At 37.5% G+C, this 20,344-nt stretch overlaps 2 protein-coding genes and 1 long non-coding RNA gene across 10 annotated transcripts; 1 reads left to right on the top strand and 2 right to left on the bottom strand.

Annotated features, from left to right (window-relative positions):
- Nucleotides 1-203: 203 nt before the first annotated feature.
- Nucleotides 204-4,513, top strand: LOC124438951 (28S ribosomal protein S35, mitochondrial-like). The gene is made up of 8 exons (XM_046989143.1): nucleotides 204-410; nucleotides 622-659; nucleotides 753-929; nucleotides 1,244-1,304; nucleotides 1,402-1,526; nucleotides 1,605-1,714; nucleotides 2,783-2,852; nucleotides 3,445-4,513. Exons 2-8 carry the CDS (start codon nucleotides 657-659, stop codon nucleotides 3,637-3,639), a joined length of 741 nt encoding a protein of 246 aa, XP_046845099.1. The 5' UTR covers nucleotides 204-410; nucleotides 622-656; the 3' UTR covers nucleotides 3,640-4,513.
- Nucleotides 4,514-6,212: 1,699 nt separating this feature from the next.
- On the bottom strand, nucleotides 6,213-7,755 carry LOC124438952. 2 transcript variants are annotated; one of them, XR_006946225.1, is made up of 3 exons: nucleotides 7,636-7,755; nucleotides 6,523-6,557; nucleotides 6,213-6,426 (listed from the first exon to the last, which is right to left on the bottom strand). It is a non-coding gene; the product is annotated as an uncharacterized LOC124438952 (long non-coding RNA). The 2 variants fall into 2 exon arrangements; XR_006946226.1 differs by lacking the exon at nucleotides 7,636-7,755 and adding an exon at nucleotides 6,766-6,965.
- Nucleotides 7,756-8,415: 660 nt separating this feature from the next.
- Nucleotides 8,416-20,303, bottom strand: LOC124438374. 7 transcript variants are annotated; one of them, XM_046988499.1, is made up of 5 exons: nucleotides 15,960-16,134; nucleotides 15,817-15,892; nucleotides 11,471-11,555; nucleotides 9,985-10,842; nucleotides 8,416-8,875 (listed from the first exon to the last, which is right to left on the bottom strand). In XM_046988499.1, the coding sequence occupies exons 4-5, from the start codon at nucleotides 10,832-10,834 to the stop codon at nucleotides 8,514-8,516; spliced, it is 1,212 nt and encodes a 403-aa protein (XP_046844455.1). In that variant the 5' UTR covers nucleotides 10,835-10,842; nucleotides 11,471-11,555; nucleotides 15,817-15,892; nucleotides 15,960-16,134; the 3' UTR covers nucleotides 8,416-8,513. The 7 variants fall into 7 exon arrangements, with proteins under 7 accessions (XP_046844455.1, XP_046844458.1, XP_046844456.1 ...); XM_046988502.1 differs by lacking the exons at nucleotides 11,471-11,555; nucleotides 15,817-15,892; nucleotides 15,960-16,134 and adding exons at nucleotides 18,481-18,544; nucleotides 20,221-20,303; XM_046988500.1 differs by lacking the exon at nucleotides 11,471-11,555.
- Nucleotides 20,304-20,344: the final 41 nt, after the last annotated feature.

The raw sequence follows: 20,344 nt of genomic DNA, 5'->3' as shown, positions 1-20,344 counted from the left end.
ATTTCAGTGAATTTTATTAGAACTGGAGAAAGTGATATTCTAAATAGCAGAAAACGTTTCAGAAAACAAGAGTCTTGATCACAGATCAAGGGTGTGCTCATTTTTTATGTAACGAAATATCTATTAGGTAGATATTGAATGATATTGACTTCACGTTACATAATCTTGGTGAATGGGAATTAGCGAGTTGCAATTCAAAATGGCGTCCGTGGGTCATTTTGCCCACGAGATTTGTACAAATTCATCGCGTTTTCTTCGCACGTGGAAGGTACATTTTTCGGGAAATTATATACCAAATAGCATATACATCTCAAAGAGGTTTTCTTCTCGAAATTCAGCATCGATTGCATCGCAAAAACCGTTGAAAACGTCCCTTGAAACGAGTGATAGTGATGGCGGTGCAGATGACAGTAAGCGAATATTAACCAAGATTTTAATTCATTAGTCTGTTAAAAGGCTTTAGAATTTACAAATTACAATTTAATTTATATTTCTGATGGTATACAACCGAATGCTATTGATACGGAATGTCTATTGGAGCATGTTTTCACGATTTGGCAAATATCGAATTTCATCCAAATTTATTGATTTGTTTCTATTTTACAAATCTTCTGCATATAGAGTCACAAGAGAATAAGGACTCGCGACCAAAATTTATGGTATGATGCTAGCACAGTAGGATTCAGAGAGCTTTGAATTTCTCGTTCTTTTTCATGATAGTATTCAATTTCAAACATGATTCATTACATCAGATTCGTCCCAAAGCCGAGAGGATGGATATCGACAGCGCTGATTGGCCATCAGTCTATGCCACCGCATCTTCTTACAACTCATGGCTTGTGCCTCTGCCAGTACGAATGGGCCGCAGGAAACATAATAAAGTTGGAGGACTTCCAAACAGGGACCTGGGGAACATCGAACTTTTGAAAGTATTAAATAATTTCGGTTTTTCATAAGAAAATGTAAATTTCTACCCAATCTTTGAAGTTCATGTTGAATTAATAAAACTGAATGCTAATTTATTGCAATTTTGCATCCACCAGACTCCCCTGACTTCTCCTCCCCTCCCATTTCATCCCTGCCTCCTCTTACATCCCTTCCCTTCCCCTCCCATCCTCTCCAATCTACCAATTGCTTTCTTCCATATCTCATTTTGAAGCTTGAATAGGTACAAAATTCCACTCAATACCAGAGATCTAAGCACTTTTTCATGCAAAGAAGAATTGATTTTTGTTTTTACTAGATTCCGAACTTTTTTCATCTCACACCACCTGCAATCAAACGTCACTGTGAAGCTTTGAAAGGTGATGGAAAGCACAGACAACATTGTGTTGTGCTTCATTCGAATCCACCCAAAGTACTAGTTTTTTTCACCTTTTTTAAATTTTTGTTTCTTTGCAGACTTATGTACGCAGTGGCCTGGGAAAGAGAAAGTTGAATCTCGTCCCCTGAAAATCATCACCAGAAATTATCTATTTGCTGGCCCTTCGATTAGGCATCCCAAATCTCACATTGTTCAACTGAAGGTACAAAATTGACCAGGGAAATGTCATCAAAAATGTTGTCCATTTGAACCCGGGAGAAATGAAATTCGTTTTTTATAGATATCGCTCGGTCACTTGACGTTGGACGAGCATGCGCGGAAGAAAATGATCGAGTTATTGGGGCATCGTTATAACGAAGAAACTGATGAGTTGACTATTACCGCTGACAAGTATGTAGCCACTGAAAAACAATTGATTTCTAAAGATATGAATTATGATACAGAACTGAAATTGATAAGGCACGACTAAAACCTGCGAGCCGGCTACGCTACATCTTTTTTATAACTAGAAAATACCACGTTACTTTCGTTATGTTTTGTCAAAATAAAGTGCTCCGATGTTTTCCCATAAGTTCACGTCATCAATCGTCAAACTGAATGTATAATCGGAATGCTGCATACGATATACAGGAGTTTGCGGGGGGAGGGGGTGTTGCTTGGGAGAGTTTTTCCTGGGACCCTAAACACTGACAGACAACCAGACAAAAAGTATTACATTTCCAAGCAGGGCTTCTAATTATATGCAGGCGGAGGTATATTTAACCGCACATCCTGCTTCCAAAGTGCGGAAGTCGCCTTGTTGATGGCTCACGAGGGCACATTGTCTATAGATTGCAAGTATATGTTATGATGAAATAAAGACAAAGTGAAATAAAAACATGTACATATTAACCTCGAGCGTAAAAATGCACAAAGACACGAACTTGTTGTCGTTTGTTGGAACATGAAGTACTGTAGCGATCATAGTAATTAGTCACTCGGTTTATCTAACCTTAGATCGAAAATATAGCGCATCATTTTTTCGAAATAATTGAAATTTCTACTATCATTATGCCATTAATGATTTATCAGGCTCCCTTTGAAGTCAGGGCCCTAAGGAGTTGCTCAGACGCTGACCTTCGTCTGTTACCCTACTGTTGATAAACATGCCAAAAGTTTGCATGAATCCAATTGAGAGATAAAATCGCGCATTTTAGCATACGGTTGCGTAACGAACATTCCGTTTGCCGCGCGTTGAAAGGCGAAAACTAGTTGAATTGTTGGCTTGAAATTTTTTGCTGGAAGTAGCCTTTGAGTTGTATTCCGTTCGTTGGTCGATAAACTGCTTCCTCGTCCAGCTACCTCGTCACCCTGTTCATGAAAAGGCATTTGCCTCCTGATCTGAGTAAAGTATTTTTTTAGTTTTCCTTAGCAAATGTCTCATTTTTGGCATGAGAATAAAGATTGAGCTTTTCTTAGGTGTCCGACGAGAAAACAGAATCGAGACTATGCGTTGTATCTATTGAATGTTTTATATCACGAATCATGGGTGAGTATTTTTCAACTCTTTTTCAGTGAAGAGCATGATTGGATTTTCGTATTTTTTACAAGGTGGTGGTAAAAAATTAAGGGGGGAGCCGGTAAGGAAGTGACGTAAGACAAAGTGAGGAAGTAAAGACTATAGGTGCGGTCGAGTAGTGCTGCCAACGAAGTTTGTGTTGGGAGTCAAACATTGCCCAGAAAAACTCGGTTTAGCTGTACTACTATTTGTTTTCCCTAAAAATTGGGGCGGGGGTTGAAATGTCTCATAAAAGGGTGAACAGTTTATTTAGGGGGATGTAATTAGATGAGTGGGGTTGACATACCCCCTGCACCCCCTTTCCCCTACAAAATCCGTCCATGGTAAAAGGGCAGCTGGTTAATAAAGTAGAATGGGGAAAGGCAGAAAGCCCTGAATTTGTTTTTGATTGTACTTCAGTTCATTTATCGACATGAACAGGTTATCTTCGAGGTTTTTTGACAGCTGACCAACTTTACTCTGTGTTCATAAAGGGAAATGCTTATCTTGAAGGAATTAGAATTCCGAGAGTTTAGTTTGGAACTGTGACTTTCATGCGCGCACGTCTTTTTTTCTGAACTAGAAAACCGAGCCTTGGGAATTAGAAAATGAAGATTCAAACGTCGAAGACGATGAGGTCGTGGCTCCTCGTCGTTCGAAACGCCGCCGGAGGAAATACAAAATAATCGGCAATGACCTTTACAGACTGAACAAATACGGCAAACCTTTTAAAATGTACATAAAACAACATGGCGATCGATTTCCCTATGATAGATAATCGGATGGATTCCGTGAATGATAGATAAACTGGTGGATTCCGTATGATGAATAATCTGGTAGATTCCGTATGATAGATAATCTGGTAGATTTCGTATGATGGATAATATTGTGGACTCCGTATGATGGATAATCTGGTGGATTCCGTGTAATGGATCATCTGGTGGATTCCGTGTAATGGATCATCTGGTGGATTCCGTATGATATGTAATCTGGTAGATTCCGTAAGATGGATAATCTGGAGGATTCTGTATGATGGATAATCTGGTGAATTCCGTATGATGGATAATATGGTTGATTCCGTTTGATAGATAATCTTTGGATTCCGTATGATAGATAAACTGGTGGATTCCGTTTACTGAATACCTGGATTCGAATTGAGGTTTTGTTTTTTACCCTTGCCTTGTGTACTGAGAGGTATTTCAATTCAAATAGTTATCTCTGCATTTTCAGAATGCAGACATCCATGTATAATTTAGTATTTCATTCATGTGGAAATGACTTTGCATCAACTTTAAACGTAATTTCTATGGTACTGTGCATTCTCATTGTGCTAAAAGAAAGTGATTTTTCTACAAAATTCCCATAATGCACTGCACGGCGCCATCTTCATTAGTCACCAAAGGCTTTAACCCTAAATATGCTAGCGAATCTCTTGTTTTCTGTTTGAATCATAACAAATGAAGATATAAGCCTATTTTAAACCGATGCGAGAAACATTTTCAAGCGAATATTTATAACATTGACAATGTTATAGATTTGCACTTGAAAAATAAAAAGATTACACTTTTCTGTAGCGATGATCCGCGGAAAAGCCGCCAATTTCAGGCGAATGTATACTACATCCTGAGTAATATAAATTTTTACGTGGAAAACAATAATATTGTTTTGTTTTTGCCAATCGATTTCATCCCAACCGTTCACTTATTTTTCAACCATTTTGTAGAGGTATTATTCATACAATCATAAAAAGATAGAATCATACAAATCCAATGTTTTAAATACCAGCTAAAGCACGATTACAGTTTGCTTTCGATCTTTTTTCGAAGCTTTTTCATCGCGAATGAAGTCGTTTTTGATTTTTGTAAGCCTGCATTTAATTTATACTATGCGCAATATAGAGAAAATTTGTGCAAAAAAACAAGACATATGTGTTTTATATTGAGCTCAGATTCAGTAGACAGACTGCCTGACTCTAACATGGAAAAACTATACTTAATTGAGGTCGTCGTTTCACGTCTTTCTTCGAAGGATGTACCAACTAGCAATGGTGTCTTGACATGATTGATTTCATCTTCTCTTTCAATATCAACAACAGAAAAGCTCTCCAACACACCATGATGGCGTTGCAATTTTCTAGCTGCTTCAATTGTCTTGTCGAGCGCGCTCAAAGTCTCAAGCGAGTCAACTGAAATACCAAATGGACAGCCGACAATATTGACCACACTTCGGCTTAGGTAAAGAACAAGGACACCGATGAAATGCGATATGATAGCCACATGAATTTTGTAATCTACATGAATGAAAACAGTCGAATGTGTTCTCTAAAATATTTTACAAATTTGCCCTATGCAAGGTAGGCGATCAATTTCCATAACAAGAAAACATTTTAAGGTAAAATACAAATGGTATAGCAACGAAATAAACACGAGTTCAAGATGTGCGAATAAAAAAGCGATCGACCATAACTTCTTCAAATTACATGTCGCAAGAACTTCAATAGTTCCGTAAGTAAGCAAGCCAATATTGATGACAAAAAGCAAGTCAATTTCGCTGTTTTTTGGAGATCTTTTATTTAAGAGGGGAAACTTTACTTGGATGCTTTAGAGTCATGTTGATTGTCGAGTCTAAATCGTAGCTTTATGGCTTATAGTCAATCAATGATTTCGAAACGGAAACACGTTGGGACAGTGTACTGGAACTGTTGCACAATTGCATCGAGCTCTCCCACAATGCAATGCGTTGTAATAGAAAACTAACCTGATGGTGGCAAAAGCCATAGCGTAGCAGAAAACTGCTTGCATAACGAACTTTACGGCTTTACTTTGGTTTATTAACACAGTCTTCAGATGACTTTCCACTATCTTAATTGACACGATGATAGTGTAACCAATCAGTATGGAAAAAACATTACTGAAAGTCTTGTGCTGCGGGAAAGCATAAATATCAAGCGCCACCCAGGTTGAACGCCAAAATGCTATCGTCGACATCGTGATTACTGTTATCGTAAACAAAAAATCTAGAAGTTTATAGAGCGGATTGCAGCGTGTGTTTCCCGTCTCAAACATGGTGTTTGCTTCGAAAGGAATCGCGAAGCAATCGTTTGCGTAATAGGATGGTATGAACATTGTTGTTGATAGGGTACTGGTCGCTAACAGAACAAGAAACGATACAAAATGGGAACTAAAGAGTAATTCACTGTTGGAGAAATAAATATTTAACAGAATCCACACGCCTCGCCAGGAATGTACAACAGCAATGCTTAAAGGGTACATAAATATTCGCCATTCTCGATGTTTCTCCTTCAGTTTGAAATGGCCGCCACACATCTCGATAAAAGATAAATTCATCATTATGAATATGTAGCCGATTCCGATAGATACAAGTCCGCTGACCAAAGCACTGTCGGGAAACAGATAGTTGTCGAAAACCGACCATGCGCCACGCCATACGATTATTACCGATGGCGTCAGGACAAAGAGAAGCAGGAATCAGTTGAGAACGCAGAGAAGTCTGTTGCAGCTGGAATAGCGGGATGTTTGACGAAGTTGATCTATTATCATGCTGTCTGTGAAAAAAAGAACGTAATTTTTGACCGTGCATTTTTTTAATCAAAAACTGTATGCGCAACCGAAGTTGTTGTGTTCAAGAATATTGTGCTCACCGGTAGCCGCACGTCCTTGTAAATCTTCAAATGTACTATAAGAGAGAATTTTGGTTAAAAAAATCTACATATAATTGCGGTAACTAATCAGATACTCGATTACAACACTTTTACACCTTAAGGCAAAAATTTTTTACCCTACATTTTGTAGTAAAAAACGAATTTGAGTTTTTTAAACTTTCGTCATGGCAATTTAAAGTTCATCTGAATAGTAAATGAGAGAATACTGGTGTGATTTTTTACCTTCGAAATAGTAATGAATGACGCGTATAGTAGTTTTATTCCTCAACCTAGTTCAATCGCACTGCCGAAAGACAGATTTCGAAAAGATGTCACCGTACACGCAATATGTACATGTTTTTCAACCAATGAGTGTCTTCGCTCCTGTGACGTCGTTTGTCTCTGACATTAGGCAATAGTTCAATATCCAATCAACAGAATTGCCAGCTGAAAGCAGAGAATATACGGGGAGGGGAGCGGTTGACAATAACGTATTCTCCGAATAAAATTTTTGTATATAGGATCGTTGCTCGTCATGTGTGGAGAAACGTGATGAAAAAATACTGAATGCGATGTGAACTATAATTTTAATCAAGAGAAATTTTATATATAATTTTAATTAAGAGAAAAGTAAATAGTAAGAAAAACAAGAATAATGGTGTGAATAATGCTCCTGCACGGGCATGCAATAACTGTTATTATGCTTTCAGCTAACTTCGTCGGTTATTCTTTCCATCTGTTTCTCAGCATTTGAAAAGAATCATCGTGAAATATTCGTTGTCGTTTTTTGTCGAAAGATTTAGTTCTGCGTGTAAGATTTCAATAAGGTTTGAATCTTGTGAGTGGGTTGGCCATTGACATAAAATTAACCTTTTTATTCGTGACTGAATCGTGAGACATTTCGAAACATGCATGTTTGCGATAAATCAAGCATTCGTTGTCGTGGAGATTAAGATGTAGAAAGTGAGGTGTTTATCAACAAATTAGTCTTGCGTGAAATTTACGTCAAAATAGCTAAAATAAATGTGACTTCTTAAGTTAAAGTTCGACATCATTATGTTTATATGGATAAGTGTACTATCTACATGTCGGCCATAGAAGCTCATACAATACCTTCGTTTAGCGATGGTTTGATGACAATGGTTTCAAACGCCGTCAAGCATCAGTTTAGACTAGAAAGTGAAGAATACAGCCATTTTTTTACACATTTTTTGGGTCACTCATATCTTATTACACATGTGATCGTCATAATGACAGCCTTTCACAATTGCATTTTCTTACCAATATGAACCAAGTCGAACATTAATCGCAGCCAGTAATCTAATTAAATATACAGCACCAAGTCTCACTGTGAAGTGGCCCTACTATTTCAGCCGACTGCACTTTTGTAACTCAACACCTGCTCTTTTGCCCATAAAAAATTTACTTAGAATTGATATTCGTTTTAGTGCAAGTATGACTGTATGTCGTATCCCGTATCATCTTTGTCGAAGTCGTTTTAAGTTCGTTCTTCATGTGATCTAAGGGGAGATATTTGTATATCGTGGTGTTGATCTAAGAAATTCAACGGCTACTTTAGGCAGCCTCTCGCTATTCGCGCCGTTGTTCATCTTCTTTTCGGAAATTTTAGCAAATTTTTTTCTAATATTATTTATTTTGCCCTTCGTTATATTTTTGTCACTTCTCCCTCGGGAGGTATCAAGGATTAAGTAAAGTGTTATAGAAAACAATAAAGGATATTTTGCTCTTCCCAAGCTTTTTTGAATTGATAGAGCAGAGTTTGCAACGATTTGGAAACAGTTTATTTTATTGAATTATGAAATATTGTGTTCAACAGTTGACCGACGTCCTTGTGAAGCGTGAAATGGTGCGTAGGGGAACGTGTTGCAAAAATATACAACTAAGTGCTTTATTTGAACATATTCTTTTTACAAAATTTTACACAGTGCAACAATTATCTTCAAATTCTGGAGGAAAGTGCCCCTCCAGTTTTATATTGAGTTCAGTGGGCTAATTACAAAACGAATTTCTAACATAACAGAATGTCTATTTAACAACGGTCGTTGTCGTTTCTCGTTCATTTTAGAAGAAGTGCTAACTAGCAATTTCTTCTTCACGCTGTTCATTTCGTCGCCTTTTTCAACATCACGACGGAAAACACTGTCTTGCCCCCCATGATTGGGGCGTTGGAAGTTTGTAACGCCACATATAGTCTTATCGAACGCGCTCAGATTCTCAAGCGAATCAACTGAAATGCTAAATGGACAGCCCACAATATTGACGACACTTCGGCTTAGGTAAAGAACTAGGAGACCAAGGAAGTGCGATGTAATAGCCACAAGAATAGTGTGCTCTATATAAATGGGAAAAGTGATGTTGAAGGTTTACTCACAATTTCTCGTGAAGACAATCGTAAAAAATGACATTTGATAAACATGCTTTGTTATGTGCATTCGAGGACATGCAAGGATTGGCGTGCACACTTATTGCTGTATAGTCACTTCGTGAAGTTTTCTTGCTTTTGTGTTTACTTTGTGATTTTGTTATCGTATTGAGAGTAAAACAAAGATTAGTTTATGGCGGTAATAAAATCCATTGAGTAACATGTTATAGTGGTCCGAAAATCTTGATGTATTAACATGGTTGGTGGTATGAAAAGTTTGGTTTGAAACCAAAGTTGGGGGGGGGCTATGAAAACCTTGGTGGAGAAATAATGGTGGGTAGTGTAAAAATCGTGGTATGAAAACCATGGTGGACAGTGTAAAAATCTGGTAGAGAAACCATGGTAATAGGTACAAATACCTTATAATGAAAGCATGGTGGATAGTGTGAAACTTTATTAGAGAAACCACGGTTAGAGGTGTAAAAACCTTCGTACAGAAACCATTGGTGAATGGTACAAAAACCTTGGTGTAAAAACCATTGGTGAATGGTACAAAAACCTTGGTGTAAAAACCATTGGTGAGTGGCACAAAAACCTTGGTGTGTAAAAACCATTGGTGAATGGTACAAAAACCTTGGTGTAAAAACCATTGGTGAATGGTACAAAAACCTTGGTGTGTAAAAACCATGGTGAATGGTATAAAAATCTTGGTGTAAAAACCATGCTGATTAGTACAACAACCTTGGCATGAAATAAGTGGCGAACTTGTTATTCAAGACTAGAGTCGATGTTGATATTTCAGTTGTCAAGTATACATCGTAGCTTTATGAATGGCAGTTAAAATGATTAAAAATTGATTATTTATTGAATGACTGTCATCCCAGAAAATGTTCAAAATTTGTTGGTAAACTTATTTCGAATACGGAGATATCTCATCTCTGCAATTAATAAGTGCAATTAACAAGCATGGTTTTACAAAGAGGCAATGAGTGAGGGATCTATGCCATGCCAATGATAGCATGTACGGGCAAAGGCATCGAGCTTCCCCACAATGCCATGCGTTGTAATAGAAGACTAACCTGGAAGAAGGAAAATATCACATATCTGCCAAATACCGCGCCACACGTTGATGGTGGCAAAAGCCATAGCGTAGCAGAAAACTGCTTGCATAACGAACTTTACGGCTTTACTTTGGTTTATTAATACATTCTTCAGATGACTTTCCACTATCTTAATTGACACGATGATAGTGTAACCAATCAGTATGGAAAAAACATTACTGAAAGTCTTGTGCTGCGGGAAAGCATAAATATCAAGCGCCACCCAGGTTGAACGCCAAAATGCTATCGTCGACATCGTGATTACTGTTATCGCAAACAAATAATCTAAAAGTTTATAGAGCGGATTGCAGCGTGTGTTGCCCGTCTCAAACATGGTGTTTGCTTCGAAAGGAATCACGAAGCAATCGTTTGCGTAATAGGATGGTATGAACATTGTTGTTGATAGGGTACTGGTCGCTACCAGAACAAGAAACGATACAAAATGGGAACTAAAGAGTAATTCACTCTTGGAGAAATAAATATTTAACAGAATCCACACGCCTCGCCAGGAATGCACAACAGCAATGCTTAAAGGGTACATAAATATTCGCCATTCTCGATGTTTCTCCTTCAGTTTGAAATGGCCGCCACACATCTCGATAAAAGATAAAGTCATCATTACGAATATGTAACCGATTCCGAGAGATGCAATTCCGCTGACGGTGGCATTTTTGGGGAAGAGAACTTCGTCGAAGAATAACCACGCCCCACGCCATACGAATATACCCGCTGACGTCACGACGAAGAGGCTCAGGAATTGGTCGAGAAGATTGAACGCAAGTTTGTGAAAACTGGAGCGACGAGGAGTCTCACATAAACGGTCTTTCATTGTTGTGTCTGTAAAACATAAAAAAATCTGTCATATGCAAGCATTGACGTTTTACAATCAAAAATTGTGTATCAATTTGAATTTTGTCGCTGAAATGATCGTTAAAACTCTGAGGTGTGGTTTTATCTGTAAAGAATGCTTTTCGAGCATTTGCATTGGTTTGTCCAATAATGGTCTGATAGTAAATCTGAGCCATTATTGGTCAGTCAGGCGACTTAATAATTCATAAGCGATTAGTCTTTTTTGTGGCAATTCTTTTAAAGAAGTGCACACAGACCAGTCGTCGAATTGCACTAAAAATGAAATAGGTTTGGTTAAAATTATCGTGCAATGTAAAAAACTGAGCCATCGAAATATGAAACTTTGAAAACTAGCTACTGAGGAAAGAGCGGCGAGAAGGCTTTCATGCAAAATGAAAATCTCTGTAACTTCAAATCGCTACGTTTTACGTTTGACAACAAATTCATAGATCATACACATCTTTGTCTATCTTTATTGATAATTGTGGAGACATGGTTATTGCAATAGCAATTTATTCGGTATAATGTGCTCAATTCGAAGTAGAAGAACAAAAATCTATGACAGTGCGAAATAGTAAAGCAAAAATCTGTTTCGCTAGTATAAATATTTTCATACCTCACATAGATACTTGAAGTTGAGCTCTTTCGTGTATTGTTGAACGATATATAAGCTTGCAAGGCCGGTCAGTATGGAACATAATCTACATATAAAATATATGTATGTTGAGCCGGCGACATTCGTTTTTGAATGCATTTATAACGAAAAATTTTCAACGGTCATTTGCGCGCACGCTGTTAAAAAAATTGCATGACGATGCAGGTCACGTGCAAATACACGCTACGGCACGTTACAAGAGAAAGAAAATGTTTGAGACTGGCATTTGTCTTAAGCCTGGTTTCCATATGATCGTTTCTGTCGCTAGAGTCGTTTCTGCCTGTTGAAAAGTCCCCTGCGGTGAGCAAACGACAGAAGCGATTATTGCGATGAACTGGTTTCCATTACTCGTATGCATCGTATCTAATTTGAACTAGTCACCAAACACTTGCTGTATGATGTACTCAAAATGGCGGCAGTGAATCGAAGAGGAAGACTTGTAGCGTGTTATTTTCTTTTGCGTGTGCTGAAAAGGCGAGCGCGAAAGCAAAAACGGAAACATCGTTTTTGGTTTCGTCCCATGTTTCGAAGAAGAGAACGTCTTGGAATTTTTCATACTCTTGTTCAAGAAGTACGTGGACTTACGGATGTATCATGGGATATATCAAGTCGCTTATGGCGTAACGATCGTTTTGCACCGGTTTCCATAAAAAAAATGCAAGCGCGTAAAAGGTGTTTCCGGTCGTTTCTGTCGCAAGGATAGAACTATAGTCTATCTCAAACGATCGATACGCAAGGATCGTTTCTAACGTAAGGATCGCTTTTGTCATTTGAGTTGAGCGTTTCCATATGATCGTCTCTGTAGCTTCTACAAATTGCAAGCGACAAAGACGATCCTTACGACAGGAACGATCATATGGAAACCGGGCTTTATTTTACTAAGCTTTTCAAAACAGCTATAATTGCTGTCCTGGACATCTTTTGTTTTTGAAGTCTAGACTCGGCTTCAAACACGTTACCTATAGAACTTACATAAGCTGATTAATTACTTATATATTACCATAACTGCGTAAAAGCACTATTGACATTGCGCATTTAATAAAAACGACAAGTTTTTTTAAAATAAACAACTGACAAAAATTCACATATCTTTCGACACCTTTTAAAATCACCTTCATGCAAAACTAACTATTCATCCTCTTGCTTTAAAATCATCTACACTGCAGGTACTACATTCGCACTCAAAATCAAAGAAGCACTTTAAATTAACAAAACTAACCCTAATCTCAACGTTCAAGTTTTTCGTTTTAACATTATATTCAGCCTGTAAATACTTTCTTCATTAATTCTAACCACTATTTGATTGTAATATAATAATCTATTCATAAGTGTATAAATTGTATCACAGTATCATATTACTCATATATATTCATCACATACATAATTCCTTATAATACTGAAGATGGCATCATGAGATGTAGAAACATGTTTATTTTAAAATAAACTTGTCGTTTTTATTAAATACTTATATATTATTGAACTCAATGAACTGGTTAGCATTTCCACGTGAAAGATGTTGTGCAACCCAAGATTGTGCAAGCTCAAAGCACAGAAAAAAGCGGTCGAAAATATTTAAAAGATTATTCATTGTTGTATCACACTTATTCCTTCGTTGATTCAATTATCAAGCACGATTATTGCAGCTAATTTGGAACACGTATTGTAATAAATTTAGCATGTCACTCAATTGTCAAACGTAAATGTATACCAGATTTATATTATGCTACACATGTAATACATTTTGCCTTACCCAAAATGCCGCCATCGTTCATATGCACAAGGCCGCTTATGATGTACGTACTCATTTCATATCTGAGACTTGTCTATGTCGTATGTGTAGTTAGCAGAAGAAATGCAACGAAAATCTATCTTTGAGCATGTAATCTCTCATTGGTTGAATGAATGAATGCATTTAATGCACGTTCCGGGAAAAATACCTCCTCGGGCGACGGCTCCGAATAAGCTCGTCTAAAGCTAACTCGACGTCGACATTACGAATGATTTGAAAATTTTCTACAGTGTTTTTTCGATTGAGCAATTTACTAATTTTTCCGAGTGCTACTCTTGCAGTTCGTTCGTCCCAAATTCAAATATTCCTACACATCACTTCCTGTTCACCGTGTCAGTTAAATATAACAACAGCGCAGAAATGAACAATCTCAAACATCAAAATCCCTCCAAGTCCATGTAACAATAAGACCGATAATTGTTTCTCCTAAGTATACGGCGCTACGTCACAGTCGATTGTAATATTTGCAGAAATACCTTTTCTGTGATTAACAATGGCGCGTGTTGGGTTGAAACTAGTTGAAAAACAAGCAGCTTCTTCTGCACGCTTATCGTCTGAAATAGGAATGTTTCGATAACTTATCTCGACCATCTTCGAGACTTGTTTGGTTTGTGTAGTTAGCAGCAGAAATGCAACCTATTAATCCATGTTTTTGCATCATGTACTGCAACTTGTAGGGACGCTTTGCGTCTGCGACGAATTGTAGTATAGCTTCAGTGACGTTCCAAAGCAAACTCGTCTCAAATGAAACTTCTCTCAAACGGCAATCTGGCCGGCATTTGCACGTAATCTGCATCGTCAATTTAAAAAATTTGCTTAAAAACTTAACTGTTTATGATGTTGATCTACCCCTCGCTGGTTTGGTCTGGCTTCCGAGCAGAAAGGAGTTCGCACGCAGCAAACGTTGAGGGTGATCAGTTTTTTGTAACTTAATTTGAGTCGGTAATACAACAAGGTCACGTCTGTGTCACAGTCAATGTTCACATGCACGGAAATGCCTTCCGAAAAACAACTAGCTTCTGGGCGCTTATCGTTACTATAGGAATGCCGCCCGGACATATTTTATCATCGTTGAGATTTGCTTTGCTTGCGTAGTTAGCAAAAAAGATTTTGGTTTACACCACGCGGGTTCGATCTACATGGCAGAGAAGCATAAGGGAACAGTTCCCATCGCGGTTTAAAGCTGTTCGAAAAAGAATCAGCTTCTAGACGTTTATCGTCAGAAATATAGATAAGGTTTATATATTTTGACACTTGCTTCTTTTGTTTAGTTAACGGAAATGCAATCGAACTCCATCTATTTGCATGTACCATTTATGTGCAGATGGTGCATCGCGTATTGCTGGTACGATACACGGCTCCAAGTCACAAAAATATCAATCACAAATTGAATTAGACATTGAAGTACGAAGTCACGTCTTAGTCGTAGTCAATGATCACATACACAGAAATACTTTCTACTTATGTACTGGCAGGCGATCAGAACGGGTAAAATGTCCCCACGTGTCCCGGCACGTATCGTTTGGGCGATCAGGCTCTTTTAATCAAATTTTAAAATTTTTCACAACAAATTAAGTCACATCTATGTGCCATTGTCAATCGCCAAAGCGTTTAGAACTTGCCCAAAAACAATTGGCTTAATAAAAATAGAGGGTGTTGAGTGTTTATTCATGGAAATAAGTAATGCCTTATTGTGTTCTAATAATCCTTCAAGGAAGGACACGCTGGCTGTACCGTGTTCGAAATTTTTTCATATTGTCTGTGTAAATTAGTTCAGCGAAAAAACTCGTCAAACTAGCATAAAGTTTTCAATACATGCACGTCATTAGACTTCTGGGGTCTAAACAGTCTTAGTATAAGTTAACTTGTTGAAGAGACGTCAAATCACAGTTGTTAATTGACTGTACTATCTTATGGGTGTGTATATAATTGAAGGTTATTGCAAAACACACAGCTGTATTTTATACGTTCCGTATTGTACATGAAAATAAAATGTTTTCGTGACGCAAATATAGCTATTCTCTTTCGACGCTCATCCAAAACAAACTCGCATTTGTAAAATTACATAAATACTTGGACGAAACAGGTTTAGCTGGTTTCATAGGCATATTGAAACGATGGCGTGGCAGATAATAGTCTGACTGTTCTTGCCATAAATTCTGTCGAGTATAACTTGTGATACAATAATTTGAAGTTTCGTAAAATATACAATGCACTAGGATACGTAGTGTTTTCGCGAAAAAACTTCTTCTCTTATATTGTTTGTGAATAAATTCCCGCTTGTTTGAGCGCACTGAATCTCTTTCCTTTTAGAATTGTTTTTCTTATAAATGAGACAATTTTTGACAATTTTCAAAAGATATTGTTTAATAAGTAAGTTTCATTTGCGAATAACGTCAAACTTGAAACATTGTTGAGCGTCAAACAAGTCTTTAAACATTTCTCTCATGGATCATGCAGAGTACAAAGTTCGCTTTACATTTATGTTATATTCAGCTGTAGCAGTTTCACAAGTTACCTGATTATTCTTTGCAAACCAAATTCTGCACATCGCGCAGAAGAATTTCTCCCACTTTAAGAAGCAAATTTCACAGCTAAACGCCAATACGATTCGTATAGTTCATAAATATGGCTAACAGAAATATGAGTCTGATATTTTACCTTTCAGGAAATAGTTGTAGCTTTCCTCGTAAGAGTATTGTTTGATCACAATGCTTTCGCCTAAAAATATTTTGAAAATATCATCTGTGAGACACGGATCGAACAAATTTGTGTCTCACAGCCACATCGTTCACCGGTGATATACGCGCTGGAGCAATGCCCGTGTTTATATCGCATGCAAATAACTAATATGGAAATTTCCTACACATGAATTATTGAACAATTTTGTTCTTTTGATCGTATCGTAATTGTACAAATCTGACTAAGATTACGTCATCAAATTGATCAGACTTCAATAGGAACGTTACAAATGCAGTCATTGGAATATAAGTTGCATTCAAATGCACATCAGAACAACGTCAATTGAACAAATAGTTGTTAAAGTGCATTCTTTGTAAAACTGGTGGATTAGCTAATTGCTTTATGTGACTTTGCAGGCGCTGAAGTTTGTAATGTGTGCACGAAACGTAATTTGAGGATCTCGCTGTTCTCGGTCCTTTTTTTGTGATGGTTAGCACTATTTTCCACCCAGCAAACCGCCCTTTACTTTGAAATATAATATTTTACACAATATAATATTTTACACAATCTAATATTTTACACAATATAATATTTTATATAATATTTTACACAATCGTCGAAAAACGATATTTTCCAGCCTGGATTATTAGTTTATAACTTAAGGTGGTTGCATGAAAATTTATACTGCAACATTTATCTCTAAATATTTTCATATGTTGATATTAAAAACTGTATTATAAAAAGATAAAATTACTCGCCATCTCAAAACGACCTAGCACCAGTGCATGCATGGTTTCCTTTTAGCTTTTGGTTCTTTCCCATTAGCCGCCATCTTTAATTTATTTCCGATTGTGTAAAGTAAAGGGCGGTTTGCTGGGTGGAAAATAGTGCTAACCTTTTGTGATAGGTTTCAGCCCGCGCCATTTTGTTGAGGTTGTGATTAGACGACTTCGGTTTTAGTTGCATGGCGACGAAAACTACATGCGTGGACATAGTTTCGTACGTTTTTACTAGCAAACTTTCCAGGTAGTTGCCGAGCTTAAAAGTTTATAACGAACCATTACGAATTATTTGGCGTAGCCTACGGCCTGTCCAGCACCCCGTTTTTATAAAATCTGTGAAATAATAATGTTCATAACAAAGATACGCATCTTTGATTATTCAGACCTTCGGACTTGGCAACAAAATAACGATACTCGCAACGAATATGTTTCGGTGCAAGTTTGCCTGAAACTGACGATGGGATTGCGTTGCCAGGTAACGTTTCCTATTTTGCTCATTTCTGTCTTCTTTTATTTCGTGATTTTATCTCCATGCACGTAGCGTTTATCGAGATGAGGCTCATGTTTCGATATTTTTAGAGAGTATCATCTAACGTTTCGAATGCAGAAACAAAAACAATGAAATTTATTAACTTTAGGCGGGCAGTTTCGATTAATACACACCACATGTACCGATATTATATATAATATGTTAATCCTAACACAGTTTTAAATGCACATGAAAAACATGTGACTTGGACGAGATTTGAACTCGCACCTTCGGGAGACTAGTCCGCCGCTCTACCTGTACAGATATTCGTGGCTTGCCGCCATTCACCTGTGAGTAAGAGAAAAATGGAATGTTCGCCATGTTGGATGAAATTTGCATTGTAAATGAGGAAAATCCTTTGTTGAAATCATCCAACATGGCGGCTATGACGGACTTGCAAGCCAAGAACAATCAAGAATAAGCAAAAAGACTGAAGAAGTCGTGTGCATTCTAGCCTTTGCAACTTTACCTCTGCTCAATGCAATGAAATGTTTGAATCAAACATCAATTGAAAAAAGTTCGATGTAATTGCCGTGCATGCAGATATGGGTCGTGGTGTTGTAGCCAGCCCGCGAGTTTTCACTGCTACTATTCAAATACTTGGTGATCACAGACTTTAGATTTCAAACAATAGATTTCTTAAGAAATGAATAACGATAACCAATCAATATTTGCATAGCAATACTAAATTTGGAGGCTGGCTACTCTACTGCACATATATATGTGATTTCTTCGAGACACTTCAAATTCAACTGAATTATGTTAACCTAGAACACTGGGAATTTCGAAAAATGGATGTCTCCAGCATTGATTTTCTTGATGAATCGCGTTTGAGATTCGATCTTACAAAATCCAAGACCACACAAAGATTATTACTTGCTTTTGGCTTGTTTCAGATGAGTAACTGTACGAGAAATGTCTCTATGAATTGGAGAATATTCTGTACCCCGGAAGATTTTCAGTTGCATTTCTAAATTTCTATACGTCGATTTTTAATATATTTCCATATGTTTTCCATATCTTAACATGTAGTGTGTTAGTTTCCATATGTCACTGAAAGTACGACTACAAAGTACAGACGGAAACGATTCGAACTCTTTTTGGAAACATTACTTTATTGGATGTTGGAAATGTAAAAATTTTAACATCAACCTTTTTTTGGCTTCATTTCACTCTAATTTACCGATACCTTATTTCGCATCCACTCGACTATTTCTTGGGCTAGATAAACAGTTCTTGCCGTCTTCAGGTACCTGCAAATTACGTGAATATTAAATACAATTTTATATACCGTCGGGCTGAGCTTTGCGACCAGTGTTTAGCGCCATGGAAACGAGACGAGGTGAGACTCACAAGAGCAAACACTCAATATAACTCTCTGAGTCTCTTGAGCTCGACACGTTTACGGTGAAAAAAATTAACCAGAACGCAAACGCATGTTCTACTTAAGTAGTCAAATTCAGATTTTTTACAAAAGAAGTGTGGGCAAAAGCTAAATCAGCGCGGAATGCAAGCCTACATGGGCATATTAGGCAAGGGACCCATCCTCTCCATAGACCTTTGTCTGTTGGACAAACAAGGGCAGTTGAACAATATTCGCCGGAAAGTCTTGTGAATAGTTTTTACACTTATGTCATAAAAAATCAAAAATGTACCAACCACTCCTCCCCCCCAAAAAATATAAGTCAGTACACCCATCTAAGCCACTACGTATTTAAACAGTGGGCTCGGGTGAGTTGAAAATTGTCAGGCAACATTGCCCATTGACTTTGCCAGACAGGTAGACCACTCATTACTCAAGATCAAACAGTACCAGGCAGGCCATACCAAACCAAGTCAATTCTCGATGCAGAAACGTTAACTTTCATATAAGAGTGCTATCGGTTGTGGATTCCCGTAAGAATACAAGCTGCGTTTAAAGTTTTCGAAATGTAAACACATCCGGCAATCAAATTCTCGGTAAATGAAACTCCCTGCCCTCCCTCCCCTCCGTGCTGCAAGTGCGACACCAGTCTACATATCAAACGTTACAGTTTCCGCTTTGCAAATAAGTGCGTGTTCACTGACTGTAACAAATAAAAAAATCAATAGATAAAGAAACTTGAGATTTGCCTGCTCAATTCAGCCCTTCCAAGAGCAAGTTAAATTCAGTTTCTCGATTTGGTCTTGTTTGTGTCATAAATGGCGACGAGATCATCAAATTCGAGTGCGGCCACGATGCATGACGACATTCATGATTTGTATAATGAAACCCCATTTCTGACAACTTTTACGGCAATATCATGATCATATGAAAACTAGGCTGAATGGAGATAGTTGTTAAGAAAGTAATGAAATCCAACAGAGGCGCTACCGTAGTGTTGCTAAACTGAATACGGAAGTTTATTATCAGTCAGTTAACAGACGTGTTAAACATCGACCTGTTGCTTTGTTTTGAATAGTGCTCATTAGTCTTGCAATTGCTTGTCATTATCTTTATATAAACCGATTCGAAAGGCAATTTCTCTCTCACAAACATGCAGCAGTATTTAGTAATAGCGAATTTTTTGGCCAAATTTCATTTAAACTATAGAGGATGTTAGATATGTTACGCAGGGCGATTTTTAACAACCTTATGGCGCAAGCTCCCGCTAAGCCAATAAAATTTATTTGTTTTTTATTTGCATTGTGAGTTGTTAAAAATCTTTGCAGCCCTTTTCGGCTTCAAGGACATGACGAACAACATGAAGGTTGGCATTGAACAGACTTTATAGATAGCTGCTGCTGGCCGTGAAAAAATTATACATAAACCTTTTAAGATTGTCACTTCTGCGAGCTAAAATGAAATGATAATGACGTATTCTTTAAGTAGCATTTCTTTGTCTAAAACTCGTTTTATGCTTCGCTGAGTTACTGAATTAAACTTGCAAATGTTAACAATATAGATGACCTGTTGATAATAAGGCCACCATGCCAAGTATATTAGCATTTCGAAAGCTATCTCTCAAACGATTGACACACGGCAAACAGGAGGAAGAAGCAGCCATCTTTTCCATACTCGATCAGAAGATACC

Source organism: Xenia sp. Carnegie-2017, unplaced genomic scaffold, assembly GCF_021976095.1.
Source record: "Xenia sp. Carnegie-2017 unplaced genomic scaffold, XeniaSp_v1 HiC_scaffold_19, whole genome shotgun sequence".
Taxonomy (NCBI): Eukaryota; Metazoa; Cnidaria; class Anthozoa; order Malacalcyonacea; family Xeniidae; genus Xenia; species Xenia sp. Carnegie-2017.
The sequence above is the reverse complement of the archived record's forward strand: the minus strand, read 5'-3'. Positions and strand labels throughout refer to the sequence as shown.

What these genes read in the sequence shown, in the direction of transcription:
- LOC124438951 (XM_046989143.1), top strand. An exon ending in GGAACATCGAACTTTTGAAA is followed by an intron (nt 930 to 1,243) that starts GTATTAAATAAT and finishes TGTTTTTACTAG; the next exon opens with ATTCCGAACTTTTTTCATCT. An exon ending in CTCACATTGTTCAACTGAAG is followed by an intron (nt 1,527 to 1,604) that starts GTACAAAATTGA and finishes CGTTTTTTATAG; the next exon opens with ATATCGCTCGGTCACTTGAC.
- LOC124438374 (XM_046988495.1), bottom strand. Translation starts at nt 13,314, where the DNA reads ATGAGTACGTACATCATAAGCGGCCTTGTGCATATGAACGATGGCGGC. An exon ending in GAACGATGGCGGCATTTTGG is followed by an intron (nt 10,843 to 13,259) that starts GTAAGGCAAAAT and finishes TATGTTTTACAG; the next exon opens with ACACAACAATGAAAGACCGT. An exon ending in TGATATTTTCCTTCTTCCAG is followed by an intron (nt 8,876 to 9,984) that starts GTTAGTCTTCTA and finishes CCATTTATATAG; the next exon opens with AGCACACTATTCTTGTGGCT.